The 20,150-nt window shown below is 42.2% G+C and overlaps 1 protein-coding gene across 1 annotated transcript in view; it reads right to left on the reverse strand.

Annotated features, from left to right (window-relative positions):
* Nucleotides 1-20,150, reverse strand: part of LOC130477041 (leucyl-cystinyl aminopeptidase-like) — a 59,387-nt gene that overhangs the window by 16,119 nt on the left and 23,118 nt on the right. Inside the window, exons 2-10 of the mRNA XM_056849034.1 lie at nt 19,177-20,011; nt 15,883-16,021; nt 14,167-14,298; nt 13,024-13,144; nt 12,072-12,226; nt 9,179-9,289; nt 5,859-5,990; nt 2,856-2,987; nt 406-566 (exon numbers count right to left, since the gene is read on the reverse strand). Coding sequence (XP_056705012.1) covers nt 406-566; nt 2,856-2,987; nt 5,859-5,990; nt 9,179-9,289; nt 12,072-12,226; nt 13,024-13,144; nt 14,167-14,298; nt 15,883-16,021; nt 19,177-20,011 — 1,918 coding nt within the window. The remainder of the gene's footprint in view (nt 1-405; nt 567-2,855; nt 2,988-5,858; nt 5,991-9,178; nt 9,290-12,071; nt 12,227-13,023; nt 13,145-14,166; nt 14,299-15,882; nt 16,022-19,176; nt 20,012-20,150) is intronic.

The raw sequence follows: 20,150 nt of genomic DNA on the forward strand, positions 1-20,150 counted from the left end.
CTATATGCTGTCAAGTACCTCCCTATTCCTTATATTTTTAACCAGATCTGTGATGAGGTCAGAAAACGAGGCAGCTGCAGTTCTTCAATCACCCTTCCCCCTCCAAACTACCCATCAGGCTTCCATCGCATCCAGCTGTTCCCTCCCACCTTCCTGGGCAAGTGCCTCTGAGAATGTGTTTCAACGCACATAATAAATACATCCTGGTATTTAAAGCTACATCTCAATCCATTTATTACTATCTGTTACTAGGAGAAGTCCCTGGACTATTTCCTCCTGAAGCCAAAGTGTAGTCAGCAGATAAGACTTAAAACACCAGAATGGAAAATACATATGAGCGCGTACACACACACACACACACACACACACACACACAAATGAAAAAAAAGAGGACAAGAAATAAACCTCGAATGTATGGTCTGATTTTCTAGTTCCACATTCTGCATAAATCTCTGCTGCTTCAGAAAAATCTGTTTTCCTTTTGTTGTAACTGTCACTAAGGGAAATCCCTTCTGGTGAGTCCATGTCTTCATAACCTTTTTAACATCCACTGTTCCATTTGTGACCTATGGGAGAAAAATAATTCAGAAGATGTATCAAGGAACCTAATCCACACTTCCACCCCTAATTTAACTAAATAACATGGTAAAACCAATGCACTGGTTCCTTTTTCTCCGTTAAAGATGGACAACATGTTAAAAACTACAAAAATTGCCACAGGACTCTTGGTGATTTTTGGTACAACTGACCAACACGGCTCTCTCTCTCTGGAATGAACAGCGTTAGGTACAAATGTTATGCTTGCTCATCGTCTTGCACACAGAAAGTTTAAATCATCAATGCACTGGTATAGCCTAAGAAGCAAGAGGCAATCTAAGGGAAGAACTGGGCCTGATCCAACTGTGTTTCCTTCATCTTGTCCTCTGAGTAGAGAAAGAAGGGAATTGTTGCATACACATACGCAAATCTGCAGCCCTTGAAACTTCACTCTAAAATAAGCTACACTCTGCCATTCAGTAGATTCATTTCCATATGAAAGTAGGAACTTGAATCTCACTTGGGCATCACCTTATTCTCCTTGCAAGATATTGAACTTAGTAAGTTTTCAGCTTCTCTCAAGTCCCAGCCCTGTTCAATTAAATTTGAAACAAGTATAAAAGGGTTATGAACAAGTGTGAAACCTGAGAAACAAGGACTTCAAGCCATATCTTAGCAAATATGTTCAAGGTTTGACCTCTTTTTACTTCAGTCAAATGTATTATCTGAGCCTGGGGTGGTCAACATATGACACATTCAAAAAGTGGCCATGCGGAGTGCAGCAGGAGGGCACACAGGCCTGGTCGGTAACATAACGCTTCTTCCTCTCTGCTACAGACTCCTCCAGTGTAGGACTCTGGTAGGAATCAATGACATGTACACAAACTCTGCAACAGCAGTGAGAGGAGGGGAAGAGGTATCCTGTTACAGTCAGCTGACATGCTGCCCGAAGCTCATTACTGCCGATTCAAAGATCTTTGGAAACCACTGTGCGAGCGCTCTCTCTCTCTCATATATGCTATGATCTGCTGCAGTCAAGCTAAACCAACACTTACAGTGCAGTCAATGACTCATATTGGCACCTACTTTGCACTTCAAGACCCAGGATAGCAGATCATCTGTAAGCCCATGCAGTCCATGGCAAGAGACACAAACACACAATGGGTGGATAAGACAGATAAATCTTTTATATTTTTGCAAGAGTTGAGGGCCACTTTGGAAACTCCAGTTAAAAAAAGAGATATATATACACAAATCCAATCAATGGCTTCTGGTGCATCACCAGTGCACCAAAAGGCCTAGCTTCTCCAGCATGAATATGCCTGTTCACTCAGGCTACAGGTTTCCCCACCTCTGTGTTTGGGAGGGGGGGCAAATAGAGACATAAGAACATAAAAAAAGCCATGCTGGATCAGACCAAGGCCCATCAAGTCCAGCAGTCTGTTCACAATGTGGCCAACCAGGTGCCTCAAGGAAGTCCACAAATTAGACAACCGCACCAGCATCCTGCCTGTCTTTCACAGCACCTAATATAATGGGCATGTTCCTCTGACACTGTAGAGAACAGGTATGCATCATGACTAGTATTCATTTAGACTGTAGAGAATACATATGCATTATGACTAGTATTCATTTTGACTAGAAGCCATGAATAGCCCGATCCTCCATGAACATGTCCCCTCTTAAAGCCTTCCAAGTTGGCAGTCATCACCACATCCTGGGGCAGGGAGTTCCACAATTTAACTGTTTCAATTTAACTTTTTATTTTTTTTTCAAATACCCAAGCCAAAATGATTAACTACTGGCATCATCATAATTTTGCTTTAGAGATCAGGCCTGATTTTTTTATTTTCCTGGCCCCATTCTTAAATCCGTAAAGGATTATTTTGGGTTGTATTCACTTTGTTTTCTTTAATGTTGTGAGCCTTTTTGTAAGCTGCCTTGGTTGTTTTTTTAAAAGAAAGTGGTTTGCAAAACTTTTAGTCAATGTAGACACATTGTCTGAAGTGAGAGAGAAGGTAGATGGAGAGAACACAGAACTTTTTCTAATCAGGGGGGAAATCCAGTTTTAGAATCTGAACATTTTTCTGTTGTTGTTTTTAAAATGGCAGAATTCTACTTGTGCAGTGTTTATTATTAATTGCTAATTATTACGTACTTAAATGCTGGTTGGAATTCTTTTATCACATTACGAGGCACTAATGCTGATAGGGACAACGGATGTTACTCAAGGCATAACTGCCAAAGAAGACCGGCTATTTAAGTAGTATAACTAATCAACCTTCCCCAAGTTCCCCTCCTCTGTCCAAGACATTTACCTTGGTCATGCTATCCCATAAGTCATCACTACGGGTGGACTTATAGCTGTAGTCATGCAAATAAATCTGAATGCCAGCTTGGAAGACATCCTTACCAAGATAGTTCTTCAGCATCAATAAAAGAGAAGCTCCCTGTATTGAGAGAAATGTGTTAGACATATACAGATTCACAGCCACATGGACATGCAAACTGGCTTCTTGATTAAAAGTATTGGTTTAAGAAGAATACTTTTGTGAGCAAGAGATTTGGCCCAGCAGAAAATTGCTTCTTTTAGCCTCTAAGGAATACAATACTTCTTTTCATAATGAACAGGGGACAGAAGAGAGAGTTTGTTTGTTTGTTTGTTTTTAAAATAGATGTTTGATTTAATTCTGATCTAATTACAGATTAGCAACCTTGAATTGCAAGCCTATTGAAAAGTGTAACCCCTACAGATTTTGAGAAGGTGGGTTCAGAATGAAGCCTGAAAGTATCTTACTCTGACCTTGTACAAACAAAAAGACTGTCTCAGCATAAGAAACTTTGGTGAATTCTTTTTCCGACAGAAGTTCTAAAGCTATCCTTCAAGACTTTTGATCAGCATCAATCAAGTACAGTAAAAGAAATAAGAAAGTAGGCGTTAAATAATTATGACAGCAGAAGAGAAGGGGGTAAGATTCAGAGGAAGCGTGTGGAATGTTGTGTCTCTGAATCAATTGTTTTTAAGGCACTTTTTAGAATTCTGAAAAGACAAGAGAAACTTAAGAATGAACAGTGTCTAAAGAAGCTAGCCAGATAATAGCTAGGGCGTCACATTTTATCTAGGTGTAAAATTTTAACACAGAGGCCTACTTTCTTCTAGCCATGGGGTGGGGGGGAGGTCTTCATAATTTTCTCTTTATCCTGACACCAAAGACCAACAGCAATTAAGTTCTGTGTGGCACCCATCGCATTTACTTATCTTAGAGCAGATAACGTACAAATGCGACTTGCATACAGAAGATGCTTTAAACTATGCTCTATTTCAGCAGCTTCCAAAATACAAGTTGTGCAAGTTGGGTGTATTTTCAAGATACCAAGGGGGAGGGAAGCTGTAATAGGTCAAAAACTTCAAATTTTGTTAGTTACTGTATACAAGTATGTCTTGATGCGCACTGCTATTTTGTGTTTTCTGGTGCTTCCAGATGTCTGCAAGCTGGGCCGGGTCTGAAGATCGTGAGCAGCCAGAGGTTGCTGAAAAGGACACAGATAATGTGCCCCTATTTTATGACACCCCTCCTCCACATCAGCAGCTGGAGGCATGCTGGAACGTTTACCTCTGGCCACGCTAGCAGATGCAAGGGGTAAAAGCTGCTTTAAGCTATTCCTCTAATCAGAACAAGATGTGGTCTGGCCACAAATGATTGGGACTGATTAGAACTAGCGAAGGAGAAAATATCAGTTCACTTACATCTGTTTCCTGCCCATCTATATGCGAATTTAAACCATTAGTACATATACATAAAGTCAAAATCTATTCAAATATCAATTTCCTTCTCTCGGTGTTTACAAATATTCAAGGGTGGATTGAAATCACTACCCTTACTTACAACTCTGCTTCTAGAGAAGTACAAGGCTTCTTCTCACACTGAAAGCAAACATCCAAATTGTCACTACTGGACTCAAATAAAGAAAGGGTTCCTTCTTTAAAGTCAAGATGGGATGATTGCAATATTTAAAACAGAAAATAGAAATTGAAAAGCAAAGTTTTTCACCCTAAAGAGTGATAATTATGAGAAGAAAAAGTGATGGAAGGCCTATTTAATCAAATCTCTGGTCATAATGTAGACCAGTGGTTCCCAACCCTGCAGACCCATGGAGTTAGGGTTGCCAGCTCCGGGCTGGGAAATACCTGGAGATATTGAGGGTGGAGTCTGAGGAGGGCAGGGTTTGGACAGAGGAGGGACTTCAATGCCATAGTGTCCAATTGCCACAGTGGCCATTTTCTCCAGTGGAGCTGATTTCTGTCGCCTGGAGATCAGTTGTAATCGTGGGAGTTCTCCAGCCACCACCTGGAGGTTGGCAACCCTACATGGAGTTATTGCAAGGGGTCCTTGAATCCATATACACACTAAGCATTATCATTTTGATCTTATTGTCAGTGTGTGTTTTCTCAATCAATGGATACTAATAGTACAACTACTATCATGTGGGAGAGTGCAAATCTTTTTGATGTTGAAGTGGGTCTTCATACTTGAAAAGGTTGGGAACCACTAATGTAGATGTAACATTTACTAATCAATTAGCTATAGTTAAAGGATCAAGAGTGCCCCAAAAGTTTGCATATGCCCTCCCTCCTATTTTCATCATTAACAGGATGTAGTTAACATTAATACTAAATATGGTTGGTTTTAAAGTTGGGTTTAAAGCAGTGATGGTTAGTGTCCACCTTGGTGCAAGACACACTTGGTGCAGATATACCATGGCTAATGCTAAAATGGAAGGGAGCAGGAATTCAGGTGGACACACAGAAGGAGCTGGGCTGAGAATGAAAGCCCATGGGGAAACCTGCTGTTTGTATGTTGTTGCTTTTGTTTTATTAATTTATTTTGCAAGCCATCTTGAGCAGGATTCTGGTAAAGAAGCATGTAGATTTTCTGAATAAATTTTTTAAAAAATTGCACTGAATTATGAATAGCCAAACTTGATATTTGACTAAACATATGCATAGTTACAAAAACTTTTTCCTTGAAACATTTTTTTTGAAGAATGCAGAAAGATTTCTAACTTGAGGAGTTAGCTAAAATGTTCAGCCTTAATGTTCAGCCTTAACTTTCAGATTAAAAAGTACTCATAAGGGCACAAGCATTTCCCATTAAACAGGCCTCTCACCACCTCTCACCCAGTCCACCCCTCAAATTCCTTTCCCCCTCTTAGCTTGTTGTTACTGCCCATGCTAAGACCATGATTTGAAACATTTGTGTGAACTTTGTAAAGTCCATTTAATGTTATTAAAAGCACATTTCCCAGACTTTTTAACTTACCTTGCCATAGGAGACTGCATCAAACATTTCTTCAATCTCTTCCTGAGACTGGACAGCAAGAGAGATGGGGTGAGATGCATTCATGGAATCCTTCACCAAGGTCTTAAATCGCAGATTTAGAAAATCATCATTCTGAACAAAGGAAGGAAAGAAGTTTAAATTTGCCTTAGCCGTTATTAATGCAAAGAGTTTGAGCCTTCACTATGTACTATGTTATAATACAGATATGATGAAGTAACTTTCACACTTCCCCTTCTAAATATCCAGCTAGCTTTGCAGGGTGGGGGAGGATGAAAGCCTGTGTCCTGTGCAATATGGATGCGATAGTATCTCAGAGTCACGGGGCATTTCCAAAGCTAGAAAGGCTACGGTCTTTGTTGGCCTCTCAAGAAATGCAATGCCTCACTGATATTCTGAACATAAGAAAAGCCCTGCTGGATCAGACCAAGGCCCATCAAGTCCAGCAGTCTGTTCACACAGTGGCCAACCAGGTGCCTCTAGGAAGCCCCCAAACAAGACGACTGCAGCAGCACCATCCTGCCTGTGTTCCACAGCACCTGGTAACATTTTCAGTGACTTAGAAGAGGAATTACAGCACTCAGTAAGAAGTAACACCCAAATTAGCATCAAAATCTATGGGTGCAGAGAAACTCCCAAGAGTCTATTCTAACCCTCCGTTCCCAATTCATAGCCTGAAGATACAGGCAAATCCAGGTCATCTTGTATCATATAACATCCAAACAACTCATTCTTCCTCATGTCCTTACATATGGCTTCTCTCCCATCCCCCATCCCCCCCCCACCCAAAAAAGAAGCTAGCCATGCACTAGGCGCCTGTGGAATGAGATACCTGATGACACGGGCGAAAGCGCATGGTCGCTTTAGCCTCCTTTATTCCCTGTTTCAGCCAGGGTTCAGCCAGGATCGAATGCGTGTTCGGCGAAATGCATGTGTTCGATCCTGGCTGAATCATGGCTGAAACGGAATAAAGGAGACTAAAGCGACCATGCGTTTTCACCCTAACTGACACAAATGTTTCCTTGCATACCACATCAGGGCACCTCAATGGCTTATACACGTTTGTGTGAGCTGCTCTACACCCAGCTCTCGGCATACACAGGGATTGCGGCAGAGATTTTAGAATAGGTATCTTATTAAGACACTTTAGAATTTTTCTGAAATCAGCACAACAACATGTATTTCACAACACGTACCAGCTTGCCCACTTCCCTTTCTCAAGATGCTTGGCAGAGCCTGTTTTGGTTCCATCTATCCCCACTTCCCTAACTGGTGGTAGAAAGTGCCATCAAGTCACAGCTGTCTTTATGGTGAGCTCGTACGGTTTTCAAGGCAAGAGACTTCAGAGGTGGTCTGCCATTGCCTGCCTCTGAATAGCAACCCTGGACTTCCTTGGCGGTCTCCCTTCCGAGTACTAACCGGGGCTGACCCTGCTTAGCTTCCGAGATGAGGCTAGCTTGGGCCATTCAGGTCACGGCACTTTCCTAACTACAACAGACAAATTGCAAATGAGATTATACTGTAGAGCTTTGTGGGAAGGAACTTGTAAAGCAAAGGGAGAGAAAGAAGTGAAATTTTGTATTTAAGTTTGGGACTGTATGTATGAAGTCACCCACTCCCACTGCCAGACAGTTTGGAGAAATCAGTTCAACAAGAGAGTGAGGGGGAAGAAACCTATTACGGGACTTAGATTATAGTTATTTTATATATAAACGTCGCAGGCCTTGCTTTACTCAGGTCACACAAAATCCATTTTCTTCTATCCAAAGATTTAATACCACACAAACCTGAAGTTTCCTTTCCAGGCTATGATATACAGACTGAAGACATGAAATACAGTGACAAGGAAAGTTAGGGAAAACATTACTAGCAATAAAGAGTTGAATTACTAGCATGAGGATCACAGCCTATTTGAATATGTTAAACTCCTACAATTAAACCCTAAAATATTGGATTCTGGGTTTGTTTGTTTTGTTTTTGTCCTCTACAATTTACTACATATAATGTGCCATCAATGATCACAAATATGTAGGTGCAACTGACGTTTCTAGCCCCCGTTTACAATCTGAAGATTTTTTCCATGAGCTTTTCTCCGTAAGTGCATTCCTTCCCTTCTTCTTAGCACCCAGCATTCCTGTATCGAGAAGCCTGAAGGCTGACTACTGCCGTGTACCCAAATTTATACACAAGCTATCAAACCCTGTTTCTGACCACATACTCAGGGGCAGAATGCTGAGCCACACTGTACAAGATCAGCCTTAAGTGGCCCCATGCTACAAAACTGCTTTTCCTTTGTGTGTGGGGGGACCCAACAATTTACAAATTTGGTTTATGATAAAGACTCTCTATTCTCTGCCCCCTCCACTCTTTTAATTTAATAAAGCAATCTGGCACCACCAAGTGGTGAAATTGTATTTCTTCAGGTCAACAGCATACGTGCAAGGTTTTATACGAAGCAGCAAGCAGGCCAACATCCCGGTCAGGAAGTGCATATGGGCAACTGATGGCCAAGGTTCAAGCTGCTTCCTGGCCCCTCCCTCAAATGTACCTACATGTGTAGTTCCCATTTTTGTAGTGAAGCATCAAAGAGGTGATGGATCCCCATCACATACACAAAACCATAAGCTTCTTGGCGTCTTTCCTTTACAAGGGCCACAGCATCTGTGGGCTGATATGCTCAATTGTTCCTTTTAGCACGTTCATCTTTTTGTCCTGTTTACAGAGTTCATAGCAGCTGTGCTCTCAGCTACAGCAAGGTATACCCTGTTGTTGGCCCTCCACAGGAACTGGTTGACCACTGTGTGAGACAGGATGCTGGACTAGATGGACCACTGGTCAGATCCAGCAGGAATCTTATGTTCTTATGTCTGCAGAAGAACAGCAAGATTCAAGTCCAGTAGCACCTTCAGAGACCTACAAAATTTTCGCAGTATAAGCTTTCAAGAGTAAAAATTCCCTTCATCAGATCTCGAAAGTTCTACTGGACTCGAATCTTTGTCCTCTCAGCCCCAGAATCTCTTCTCTAACAGCATTAAATGCTAACAAAAATTCCAACAGCACTTTATTTCTTACTCAGAGCCCATATAAATGAACAAGCAGCAATAGGAAGATAAATATAAAGATAAGAATTCACAATCTAAAAAGGCCCCACCAGCATAAAAATTACAAGCAGGGGGTACAGAAGTTTCTGCTTTGTAAAGCAAGATTTTAGGAAATACTGATCCAGCCTCCAAGTCTAAAGTCACATAAGTACTAAAATCCAAGAATATTATTTCTGTGCTCCTCCAATTGTATCTACTTACATATAATTCTGGGAATTTTTCCTGTATGGCAAAGTATTCCATAAAAGTGGCAAATCCTTCGTTCAGCCACAAGTCATTCCACCATTCCATAGTTACAAGATTGCCAAACCACTACAAATAGAAAATAATAATAATAATAATGCATTCCCATTTTTAAATATGAAACCATAGGGTAAGACTCCATAAAGCACTATTTTAGTGGTTCATATATAGAGTACGCAACAAAGAATTCTGAACAGTAAAAACAATTTGCCATCTTAACAGGAAACAGAGCAGATTGTGGTCATGTTGGGAGATAAGTATCCGCATTGCCCTAACGTTTGGGACAGCATACACCATACATTCTCTTATCCAGCAAAACCAAACTACAGATATAACTTGCCTCACACTCGCAGCTTACTCTGCATTAATATCAATTTTAAAAGCTTCCCATTATCTTTGTTTTATTTAATAGATTATTTTGCTATCACCCACCCTGAATCTTGACTGTGTTGGGAGACAAACTGAGCATAAAAAAATGTTCTAAATTAACTATGCACAGCATGAAGCAGCAAATAGGCATGGCCATCTGGTTACCTCTATCCATAATTCTGAAGTCCAACAAAACATGCAAATGGAGAAAAATTTCACATTAACCCTACAACTCATCCACTGAACCCACATGCATGGACCAGATAGACAGTGTTGCAAACTGTCATGCTCCCATCATCTTTTCCCATTGCTCCCTGTACAAACAGATCATGGTTTAGCTCTTATCAGGAAGCACTTTCATGAGGAGAAGGTGCTTCCACTTATGCAAAGGTTTGGGGGGGGGGAGGGTCCACAGATTTTCCCCTCCAGCTGCATCCTCCCAGCCAATGTAGTGTAGTGGTTAAGAATGGTGGACTCTAATTTGGTGGACAGGGTTTGATTTCCCCACTCCTCCACATGCAGCCTGCTGGGTGACTTTGGGCTAGTCATAGTTCTCTCAGAACTCTCTCAGCCCCACCTACCTCACAAGGTGTCTGTTGTGGGGAGGGGAAGGGAAGGTGATTGTAAGCCACTTTGAGACTCCTTAAAGGTAAAGAACAGTGGGGTATAAAAAAACCAACTTTTCTTCTTCTTCTCCCGTGCTGTGTCCCATAGTGTTCTGAAGGGTCTCTTGACCCTTACAGTGGTTTTTTTTTTTCTTTTGTAGGTTTTTTTCCCCCAGAGTGATTAAGCAGAGGTGGTTTGCCATTGCCTTCCTCCAATTAAGGACCACTTAGGCCTGTGTATACACAAGCTTGCCCTGGAACATCTCTTCCCCAAAGCAGTTGGAAAGAAAAACTCCGCTAATAAGCAACAGTAAATTTTATTGACTAAAAAGTGGATAGATCAAAGAAGGAAAAGCATCAATTAATCAGTGGCAGTTCATAAATGCAATAATGACAAATCTCAATCCTCGTGTGATTATTCCCTTATTTTACAGTAATGTCTCATCCTCTTTTGGTTCCCTTTGTAGGGGTGAGCAACCAAGGGGTATGTGTATGTTGGGTCCTGGCAGAGACCAAGAGAAAGGAGTTGCTGAGCTGAGAAGGAGAGAGACAGAGGCAGGCAGGCACAAAGGCAGGGTTGGATGGGGAGGGGACTAGAAAACACCTGGGTCTGAATCCAAGAGGCTATACTCAAGGGTGTTGCAGAGGATAGGGGTGAGGAAAAACTGCTGGGTAGCAGGGGTGCCTGGAGAGAGAGGAAATGTGGAGCTCTGGTGGCAATACAGAAGAGAAAGAGGGAAGCTGGAGCAGGGTGGTGCAGGGCGTGGCATTTGCAAAAGTTCAGGTAGAAATCCTGGGGGTTGAATACAGTGATGGTAGTGAAAGGGTGAGGGGAGAGAGGAGAAGAAATCATACTTTGCCTGATTCTGTTGTCCTGGTGCTGGAGTGGCAGTGGAGGTCATTCCAACACTGAAATCCCAGTCCTTATATATCTAAAATTCCCTTTTTTAAAAGGGAGTCTTATGGCAATTTCAAATTGAATTAACTCTATCTGCTAGTTTCCTGATTAACAGAAATTATTTCCTTGCTCAATGTTTGTGGCAAAAGCTGACCTTGATGTGATTAACACCATGGATGGATATTTGTTTACAGGTGTATTGGGGCTCAGAAGATGAGTTTGTGCCCTTATTATTAACTCAGGAAAAGAGGCTAAATTGTTTTTTTTGATGTGTTAGACATTTGGCTTAAGAAAATCTCTTTATCTCTTCTGCAACACTTCTCCTTTGGTGCCAAAATCACTAACCATTTCTTGTGGCTGCTGGAATCTGAAATGATATCAGCTAATCAAGGTGTTTGCTTTTAAGATTAACTTGCTTGCAAAGAGTGCTTTGCTTTGCATCTTCCTTGTAAGACTCAAGACTCTGATCCATGCTATTTCCTCCCCTGGCCGTTTGGCCTCTGTCCTCTGGGTCTGAAAGTGGGGTGGGAGGGGGCTTTTAGCTGCCCCTTTTTCTACTTTCTGGGGTGGCCTGAGGCCCTAGATGAACACGAGGGTGTTCACATAAGAAAAGGGAACCTCCATATTCAGAGGCTGTTTACCTCTGAAACCTAGTGCCAGGAGGCAACAGCAGGGGTAGACCTCGGTCTCTGTGCCCTGTTTGTTTGTCCTCTAGGGCAACTGGATGGCCACTGTTTGAAATGGTATTATGAGCATTAGATGAACCACTGGTCTAATCCAGCAGGATCCTTCTTATGTTTTTAAGAATGTGTCTCAAGGATAGCCCATTTAACCTGAAATAGTTGTATGCAAAAGTGGGAATAAGCAACCAACAAAAGAGCGAGTATTCTTGTAACTAGCGCACAAAAGTACACTAATTTAAAAAACAACCAAACGAACAAAAACCCTGTTGTAAAAAGAAGGACCAGGGCATTCTTACCTGGTGTGCTAACTCATGAGCAATCACTGCTGTTATTTTGTTCCTATCCGTTGCTGAAGATGTTTTATTATCATGAAGGAGCATTGTTTCTCGGAAAGTGATCAAGCCCCAGTTTTCCATAGCCCCCGCCTGAAAATCAGGAATAGCTACCAAATCTGGGCAAAGAGAAAGAGGAATTGTTCCTTTAATGAGCCAGCAGCATCAAAATGTCAATTCTCAGAATTTACTATTCTTACTAAACATCTCAGGCAAACACACGCACACTAAAATGTAAGCACATGGAGCATGTCTGCATTCCACTGTTAATCATATGGTACCCAAAGACTATTTTTCAATAATGTCAAACAAACAAAAAATAGAGCTTCAAATGCAATGCGTACAGGAAACATGGTACCCTCGCAAGGTCAAAATACTAAGGAACATTCACAAAACCATAATCACAATCACAAGCATGGCATTTTAGAGTCCAAGATGACAGTCCCCTGCTCCAAGGGGCTTACAATCCAACATTTGACATAAGAGAGGTAAAGGAAGTAAAGAATATTTCTACATCCATGTGACACAAGTGTAGGCTGTGTTTGAAACATGAGGTCTTGAATAAAAATGTTACTGTTAGGAAATAAGCTGTGTTTTTTCTCACTATTGTAATTGGGCCACTTTACCGATTGCCCCTTCCGTTATGCTTGGGGCATTATTTAGGGAGGCATTACTGTATCGCAAGACTTTGTATAAAAAGTTTCTAGCTATGGAAGTGTATTCTAATATCTTTAAAAACAGCAAAAAGTTCCATGCATCACAACACACCCGAAAATACAGTTCAACTTGATTTTCTCTGGCCATAACAGCAAGGCCAGAGAAGAGGTCCAGGAGACGTACACATCCCACCCCTCAAAGGTTTACACCCAATGAATTTCAGCAAAACATGAGATAGCAGAAGAGTGGAAAGTCTCACCTAATTTTGGGAGATGGTATTGCATATCAAAATACTTCTGATAAAACTCAAGAAGCTTCACTGCTGTGTCCAAGGCATGTTCAGCCTGGTCTAACTTGTGTGGAACGGCATAGACAGACACCTGTTACAAGGAAAGACAGACAATAACGCATTACAGAACGAGTTCCAAGAGGATTTGCAACTTTTCTCCATATTTTAAAGAAGGTAACTACTAGTAAAAGGATAGATTTCGTAAGACTGGGCATTTGTGAAATTACATTTCACAGATCTTGGTCAACAAGAAGATTGTTTTTATGCCCCTCCCCCATTTTTGCCATCAAGTCACATCTATGTAGTGTTTTCAAGCCAAGAGAAGTTCAGAGGTGGTTTGCCATTGCCTGCCTCTGCGTCACAACCCTAGTATTCCTTGGTTGTCTCCTATCCAAATACCTGCCAGGGTCAACCCCGCTTAGCTTCTGAGAACTGACTAGATCAGGCTAGCTTGGACTATCCAGGTCAGAGCCTCTGCCCCTTACAGCCACTTATTTAAGTAGTAAAAATTAATTTAAAAAAATGTCATGATGTTGCCGAAGATTTTTCTGATGACAAAGCAGCAGCTTCCCTCACATAAGCACAGCCTTGTTCACAGTTCAGAACAATAGTGCTGGCTGACTCGCTCTAAAAGCCACCACTGGTCTGCCAAACAGGTGAGAGGAGCAGTGGATGTAGCAGCGCAGACTGCCCATCGAGGCAAGGTAGGTAGAGAGAAAGCTTGATAACTTGCTCTCAAACACACACATGCACCATTTATACTTGGCTAGCAAGCAATATAATTGTAGCTTGTGCCAGCAAAATCAAACCGAGGAAGCTCTGTCCACCCTTCCTTTTGCTATGTTTTTTCGTAAAAATCTCTTCCACCCAGCATACCGGCAAACATACCTCCTTGTGCTCAACAGATTTAGTTGGACGTGGGGATTCCATCATACTAATTTGGCTTGGCAAAGCAGATTATACAGTCATGTTTGTCCTAGGCACAATTTTAGCAAGTTAGGAAGCCACAATTTACTCCATACATAGGAAGAACACTGCCATATTTACTCTAGCCAAATACTAGAAAGAAAAAAATTCATTTGTGTGCTGCAGCTGAAAGAAAAGAAAACATACCAGAGTCCCGTTTGTTTCCTTACTGATATTTGCCAAGTCTCCAACAATGGCTGCCACTAGGTAAGTGCTCATTTTCAGGCTCTCAGAAAACTCATCTTGAACTATTCCATCTGTCACAGGAGTGGTTTTTATCTAGAATCAGAACGGCAGAGTTTATCAGCAAGCACTGAAAGAAATCAAGCAGGCACCAAGATAACCTGGGTCATTGACACATGGGCTGTTTCTCCCAGCCTGGATACTACTGGGAAGAGGGTTTTTTCCTACTTCCCAACAGCACTGTGATACTTCTGTGCACCTCCTGGGTTTCCCCCGTCTTTCCTGTGATCACTCCCAAACCTACTTTGCTATGATGTTTTGGAAAAGATCACAGCAAAGTTGGGCTGGTACCTGTGTGGATGGGAAAGTCTGGATCTTCTCAGTCCTGTCCACAAAGGCAGCATGTTCCCTGCCCCAGTCCACTGAAGCAGCCATTTGTCCCCCTGCCCCCAGAAGGCTTTTTATGCCCTTTTAATCGGCAAACGAATACCGTTGTAAGATAACTATGAGCCAAACTAAATGTGATAGCAGTCACGAGTCCATCTCATGGCTATTGATGCCACATTAGAAGCAGGTGTGGCTTTTTTAGAAATCACTGTGACGCCCCAATCTGGATTGGGTGCATGGTGTGACATCCCCAGGAGCTCTTGAGGTGGTGTAGTGGTTAAGAGCGGGGGTTTGGAGCAGTGGACTCTGATCTGGAGAACTGGATTTGATTCCCCACTCCTCCACATGAGCAACAGAGGCTAATCTGGTGAGCTGGATTTGTTTCCCCATTCAAACACACAAAGCCAGCTGGGTGACCTTCGGATGGTCACAGTTCTCTCAGCCCCATCTACCTCACAGGGTGTCTGTTGTGGGGAGGGGAAGGGAAGGTGAATATAAGCTGGTTTGAGTCTGCCTTAAGTGGTAGAGAAAGTCGGCATACAAAAATCAACTCCTTCTTCTTCTTGTCCCCCCCCACATGCCTTTTCAAGTGCCAAAACAGCCATGGGGGGGGAAAGCCCCAGTGGTGTGGAAAGGGCTGCTGTCAGGGGCTTGGGGCAAGGAAATGCAGCAACCTGCCATGTGCAAACCCTGTTTCCACTGCACTCCACTGGCAGCTACAGCAGCAATGGGGAAACTGCACAAGCTGGTCCCTGCATGGAAATACTCTGTTCTGTTTTTAAATGATCCAAACATGAACTACAAAGATATCCAAGACTGCAGTTGTCATTAATACACAAAAGGTAAAATTTAAGATGTTGGCATTTCCCAGCCCAGCCTTGAAAATACCTTGCACATAGCATGCTCGCCAGGGTTGAATCAGAGCCAGGGAGACCCAGGTTCAAACAACTATTCGACCATGAAGCTCGCTGAGGGTCCTTGGGTCAGTCACCCTCTCTCAGCCTAGCCTGTCTGTCAAAATCATAGTGAGGACAAAATGGTGGCAGGGACCACTGAGTGCCTTGGAAGAAGAGTGGTATAAAAATATATTGTATGGTATTGTATAATAGATTATGATGGCCTTTGGCCACAAACAATAAACTTTATCATCATCATCATTATTATAGTATGGTATCTGTATGGTTTCCAGGTCTTCACCATGGCTTTTCCGTGGCAAAAATCACGGGTGAACGCACATTAACCCCCCTCCCCTGCCACACTCAAAGAGTGATGAGAGCAGCAACAGATGCCTACCTTTGGCATATTGGACAGAGCAGAATATTGTTGTTCCCTCCTGACCTTGACTTGAAAAGTGGCTTTGAATGCTGGTTCATCAAAGCAAGGAAAAGCTGATCTTGCTGCCACGGGCTCAAACTGGGTTGCTGCAAGCCACCTGGACAGAAAGAAGTTATTTAGAAACAGCAAAGTTCTCTCGACAAGTTTAGCGTGAAGAGAAAAACTTCAAGAAAAAAAGAACACATAGTCTTTTTATTAAATATTTGGCCAAGAAAGGGAATAGGTGTATTATCAGATTCTGACAAGGTTTGTCAATTAGAACTTGACATAAACAAAAGAATCTAGGAGGCATGCTGCCCACTAGATACTGACATTAATTTTTATCACTATGGAAACATTTATCACTATGGAATTTGAAAGTTTCAGTACTATGTGGCTTATCTGGAACTAGTCCAGATATTTGATTCTGACATACATTTGCCTGATACATAAAATACTTTGCTAAGCTGCTGCAGCTACTACTACTGCACCATCTCTAGGAGACACCTTCTACACATTGCATATTTAGATTCCTTATTCCCGCTCTCTTTAGTGCACATTGTACATCTTTAATAATTTAGGAAAGAGAATTATGTAGCAAAGATCAAACTTTGAAACAGTAATTCCAGACTGCATTTGTGATTAGTTGGCTTTGCTCAGGGCCTGAGAGCAGAAGCCACTTACTCTATCATTCCACTTCCCCCCTCCCATTCTCAAAAAGTCATTCCTTGAACTATCCTCTTTCTGCAAATGCCACCCAATTTCTTTTCTAGCTTCTGCCTTCAAACTCCGAGAACATGCTGCTTACTCTGCTCTCCTCAATACATTTAATCACACTCCTGCTCAATTTAATTCACAATAGTTCCATGGCTTAGTCTACTTGATTCGGTCAGTGTGTCAAAAGGGGCAAGCTCTTCCTCTTTCACTCTCTCCCCCAGGAAATCTGTGTTTACCCCTCTCTATTCTCTCTTTACAAACTCAAAAAACTTTTTTTATGCCTGTGATCTCGATGTGGCCCACAGTCCTGTGGGAAGGCAACTTAAGCAGAACACTGGTTGCATAATGTAACTGGCACAAAAGTGGTGTCCAGAATCAAGGGAACCCATCTTGTGACCTTAGCTGCTGTTTTTTGTCGCCAAGACAACCCTCTCCAAACAGGGTGACATCTGCCTTGCACTGGACAATGCTTAACTGGAACAGAGTTTAGGGCTTTCCGGCAAGCTCCCCCACCAGAATTGGCTAAGTACTTTCTGATGAGTTGCATTCTAAATTGCATTTGCAGAAAGGTCAGCCAAGCTTCAAGTGTATCTCCTCTTTCCTAAAAAATGGGGGGCCCTTACTTGGATGGCCCAGGCTAGCCTGATCCCAGAAGCTCAGATCTCAGAAGCTAAGCAGGGTTGGTCCTGGCAAGTACTTGGATGGAATACCGCTATGCAGAGGAAGGCAATGGCAAACCACCTCTGTTAATCTCTTGCCTTGAAAATTTTACTAGGTTGCCGTAAATTGGCTGCAACTCGACAGCACTTTACACACGAGGAGGGGCTGTGGCTCAGTGGTAGAGCATCAGCTTGGCATACAGAAGGTCCCAGGTTCAATCCTCGACATCTCCGGTTAAAGGATCAGGCAGTAGGTGATGTGAAAGACCTCTGTCTGAGACCCTGGAGACTTGCTGCCAGTCTGAGTAGGCTATACTGGCTTTAATAGACCAAGGCTCTGATTCTGTATAAGGCAGCTTCATGTGTTCATGTGTTCATACACAAAAATGTGGGATGAGTTACATCTTGTCTCCTAAAATAATGCCTAATTTGGCAAGTTGCACCTGTGAACTCATACACAGCTCAATAACTGATGCAAATATGCCAAAAAAGGCAAGATTACCTGACCCTGAAATGGAATTATGTTTAATCTCATTATAAGACATTAGCAAAGCACATATAATGAAAGAAGATGTAAAATACTATAGGGCAAATTTATCATACAACAAATTAAAACAGAAGCCCAATTCCAAGAATGAAGGGAAAATACAGCGTCTAGGAAGGAGTACAGTATAGGATTTAAGTCTGGACCAATTAATGGGGTCATCTATGGTTGTCCTGAGCACCATCCCCCAAAAGCGGCACTTGCCCCCACATTCTAGGAAATTGGGTAAGGCCATTGCCCAGTGGGGCTTGTGGTTGGCAGGTGGTTCCCACATGGATACAGCCACTATGGTACAGGCTGGAGGGTGGAGAAGTTGAGAGACTTTTCACAGATTCACTCCTCCCACTGTAGATGCCTGCTATGCTATTCTTGAGGGTTCTCTGGTCCCCAGGTACAAAGTTTCCAAGGGGTGTGGTGACTGCAGCAGGAGGGCAAAATCAGTAGAAAATTTAAAGGCACTTCAGCCTCCTTAACTGTATGGTTAAGTACAGACTACTGGCTGCACCTCTCTGGATCATTTTACCATCTATGGCATGGTGTCACAACTGTGAACTCAACAGCAGTACCATCTGAAATGAAAAAGAGGTTCTGCCCAGCAGTCAATTATTGAAGCGGTGGACTCTGATCTAGAGAACTGGATTTGATTCCCCACTCCTCCACATAAGCGGCTGATGGTAATGTGGAGAACTAGATTTGTTTCCCCACTCCTACACACGAAGCCAGCTGGGTGACCTTGGGCTAGTCACAGCTCTCTCCGCTCCACCTACCTCACAGGGTGTCTGTTGTGGGGAGGGGAAGGGAAGGTGATTGTAAGATGGTTTGATTCTGCCTTAAGTGGTAGAGAAAGTCAGCATATAAAAACCAACTCTTCTTCTTCTTCAATTATCCCTTTAGCATTCATTTTAACCTAGCCGTTATCTTCACAAATTCCGTTTTGCACCCAGTGAATACATTCCTATAGCACTAGTCTGTATCTATCTACCTATAGATGTAGATATCCATATCCCTCTATCTCCTTCCTTCTCCCTCCCCCCCACTCCCGAGCTCCCTGGTAATAACTCAACTGGGGAACAAAAGAACATTTTTTAAGCCTTCATTCTAATAAAAGAAAAATGTCATCGATATTGGACTCTTCCAATATTAAATTAAACTATGAAAATAAGTAGACTTGGGTCAAATGTCATTCTCTTCTGCTGAAACTGATATTTTGGTACACACCTTCAGGGGCTAAATGCTGAGTGAGTATTCAACCATGCTTTCACCTTATTCAAAAAACACAAATATATTAGATCATGTGTCAGATGACCATGACATATTCAAAATAATTAGATTTAAACAACTTTCCAAGTTTACCTTTCTGTTGAACTGTTGTAGGCAATTTTATAAAAACCATAATAAGTGTCAGATAAATTAGAGTAAAATTCCATGCTTAAAGTATAGTTGCGTCCAACAAGGAGAGCCTCTGGGGCCAAAATTGCAATCTGGTCATTCATCGGATATTCCAAAAACTCAACTGGTTTTGGCTGGCTTGAACCCAATGGAGTAAGAGTTGCCTTGGTAATATTTAGTCTTGAGCTATGCAGTACGATATGCCGCGTAACTTCTAGGACATTCACAGTTATCTGAACAGAACCTGAAAATGTGAGATTGGTTAGGTTTGGCTGCAACACAATGTCATAATGTACTGGCAAAACAGCATTTGGAAGCCTAACTTTTGCCCATGGAAAGGGCTGTCCATTCGTTGCAAGAGGATACACTAGTTCTGCTGTCTGCTTTTTCTTTTGACACCCTTCTTTGGTAAAGGTACATTTAGGAAGAAGATAGATTGCCATTATTACAGAAACAGCAATCACCAGAACAACAGCACAGATCACTGTGGTCCGTACAGATGGGGCAGAGCATGATCCACCTGAACTCTGCCTGTAGCCCGTGGAGCTGTTGCGCAGGCCTGTGCTTCTATTCATAAATGACATTCCAAGAAGTTTGGCTGATGATTCATAATCCTCTTCATCTTCGTCTATTTCATGCTCTGCAAGACCACGTACTAGAAGCCGAGAGCTCCTCGGTTCATACTCCACTTCATCAGGCTCCAGTGGATGCAAGCAAGGTTCTTTAGCTAAGTCAACCACATCAGGTTCTTCTTCAAACATGCTGTTTTCAATCATATTCCTAGGTAACTGAATTCGATCTAAAAAGAGATAATCAAAAGAAGTACATTAAATTGCAAGTTATTAGACTGGGTTTCATTCTTTCCTACACTGCTGATGTATTAAGGATTGAGCCTCCCATGATAACACTTGTGTGGGAAATGCGCTGGAAATGCACTT

The sequence above is a fragment of the Euleptes europaea genome, chromosome 4, assembly GCF_029931775.1.
Source record: "Euleptes europaea isolate rEulEur1 chromosome 4, rEulEur1.hap1, whole genome shotgun sequence".
NCBI classification, from domain to species: Eukaryota; Metazoa; Chordata; class Lepidosauria; order Squamata; family Sphaerodactylidae; genus Euleptes; species Euleptes europaea.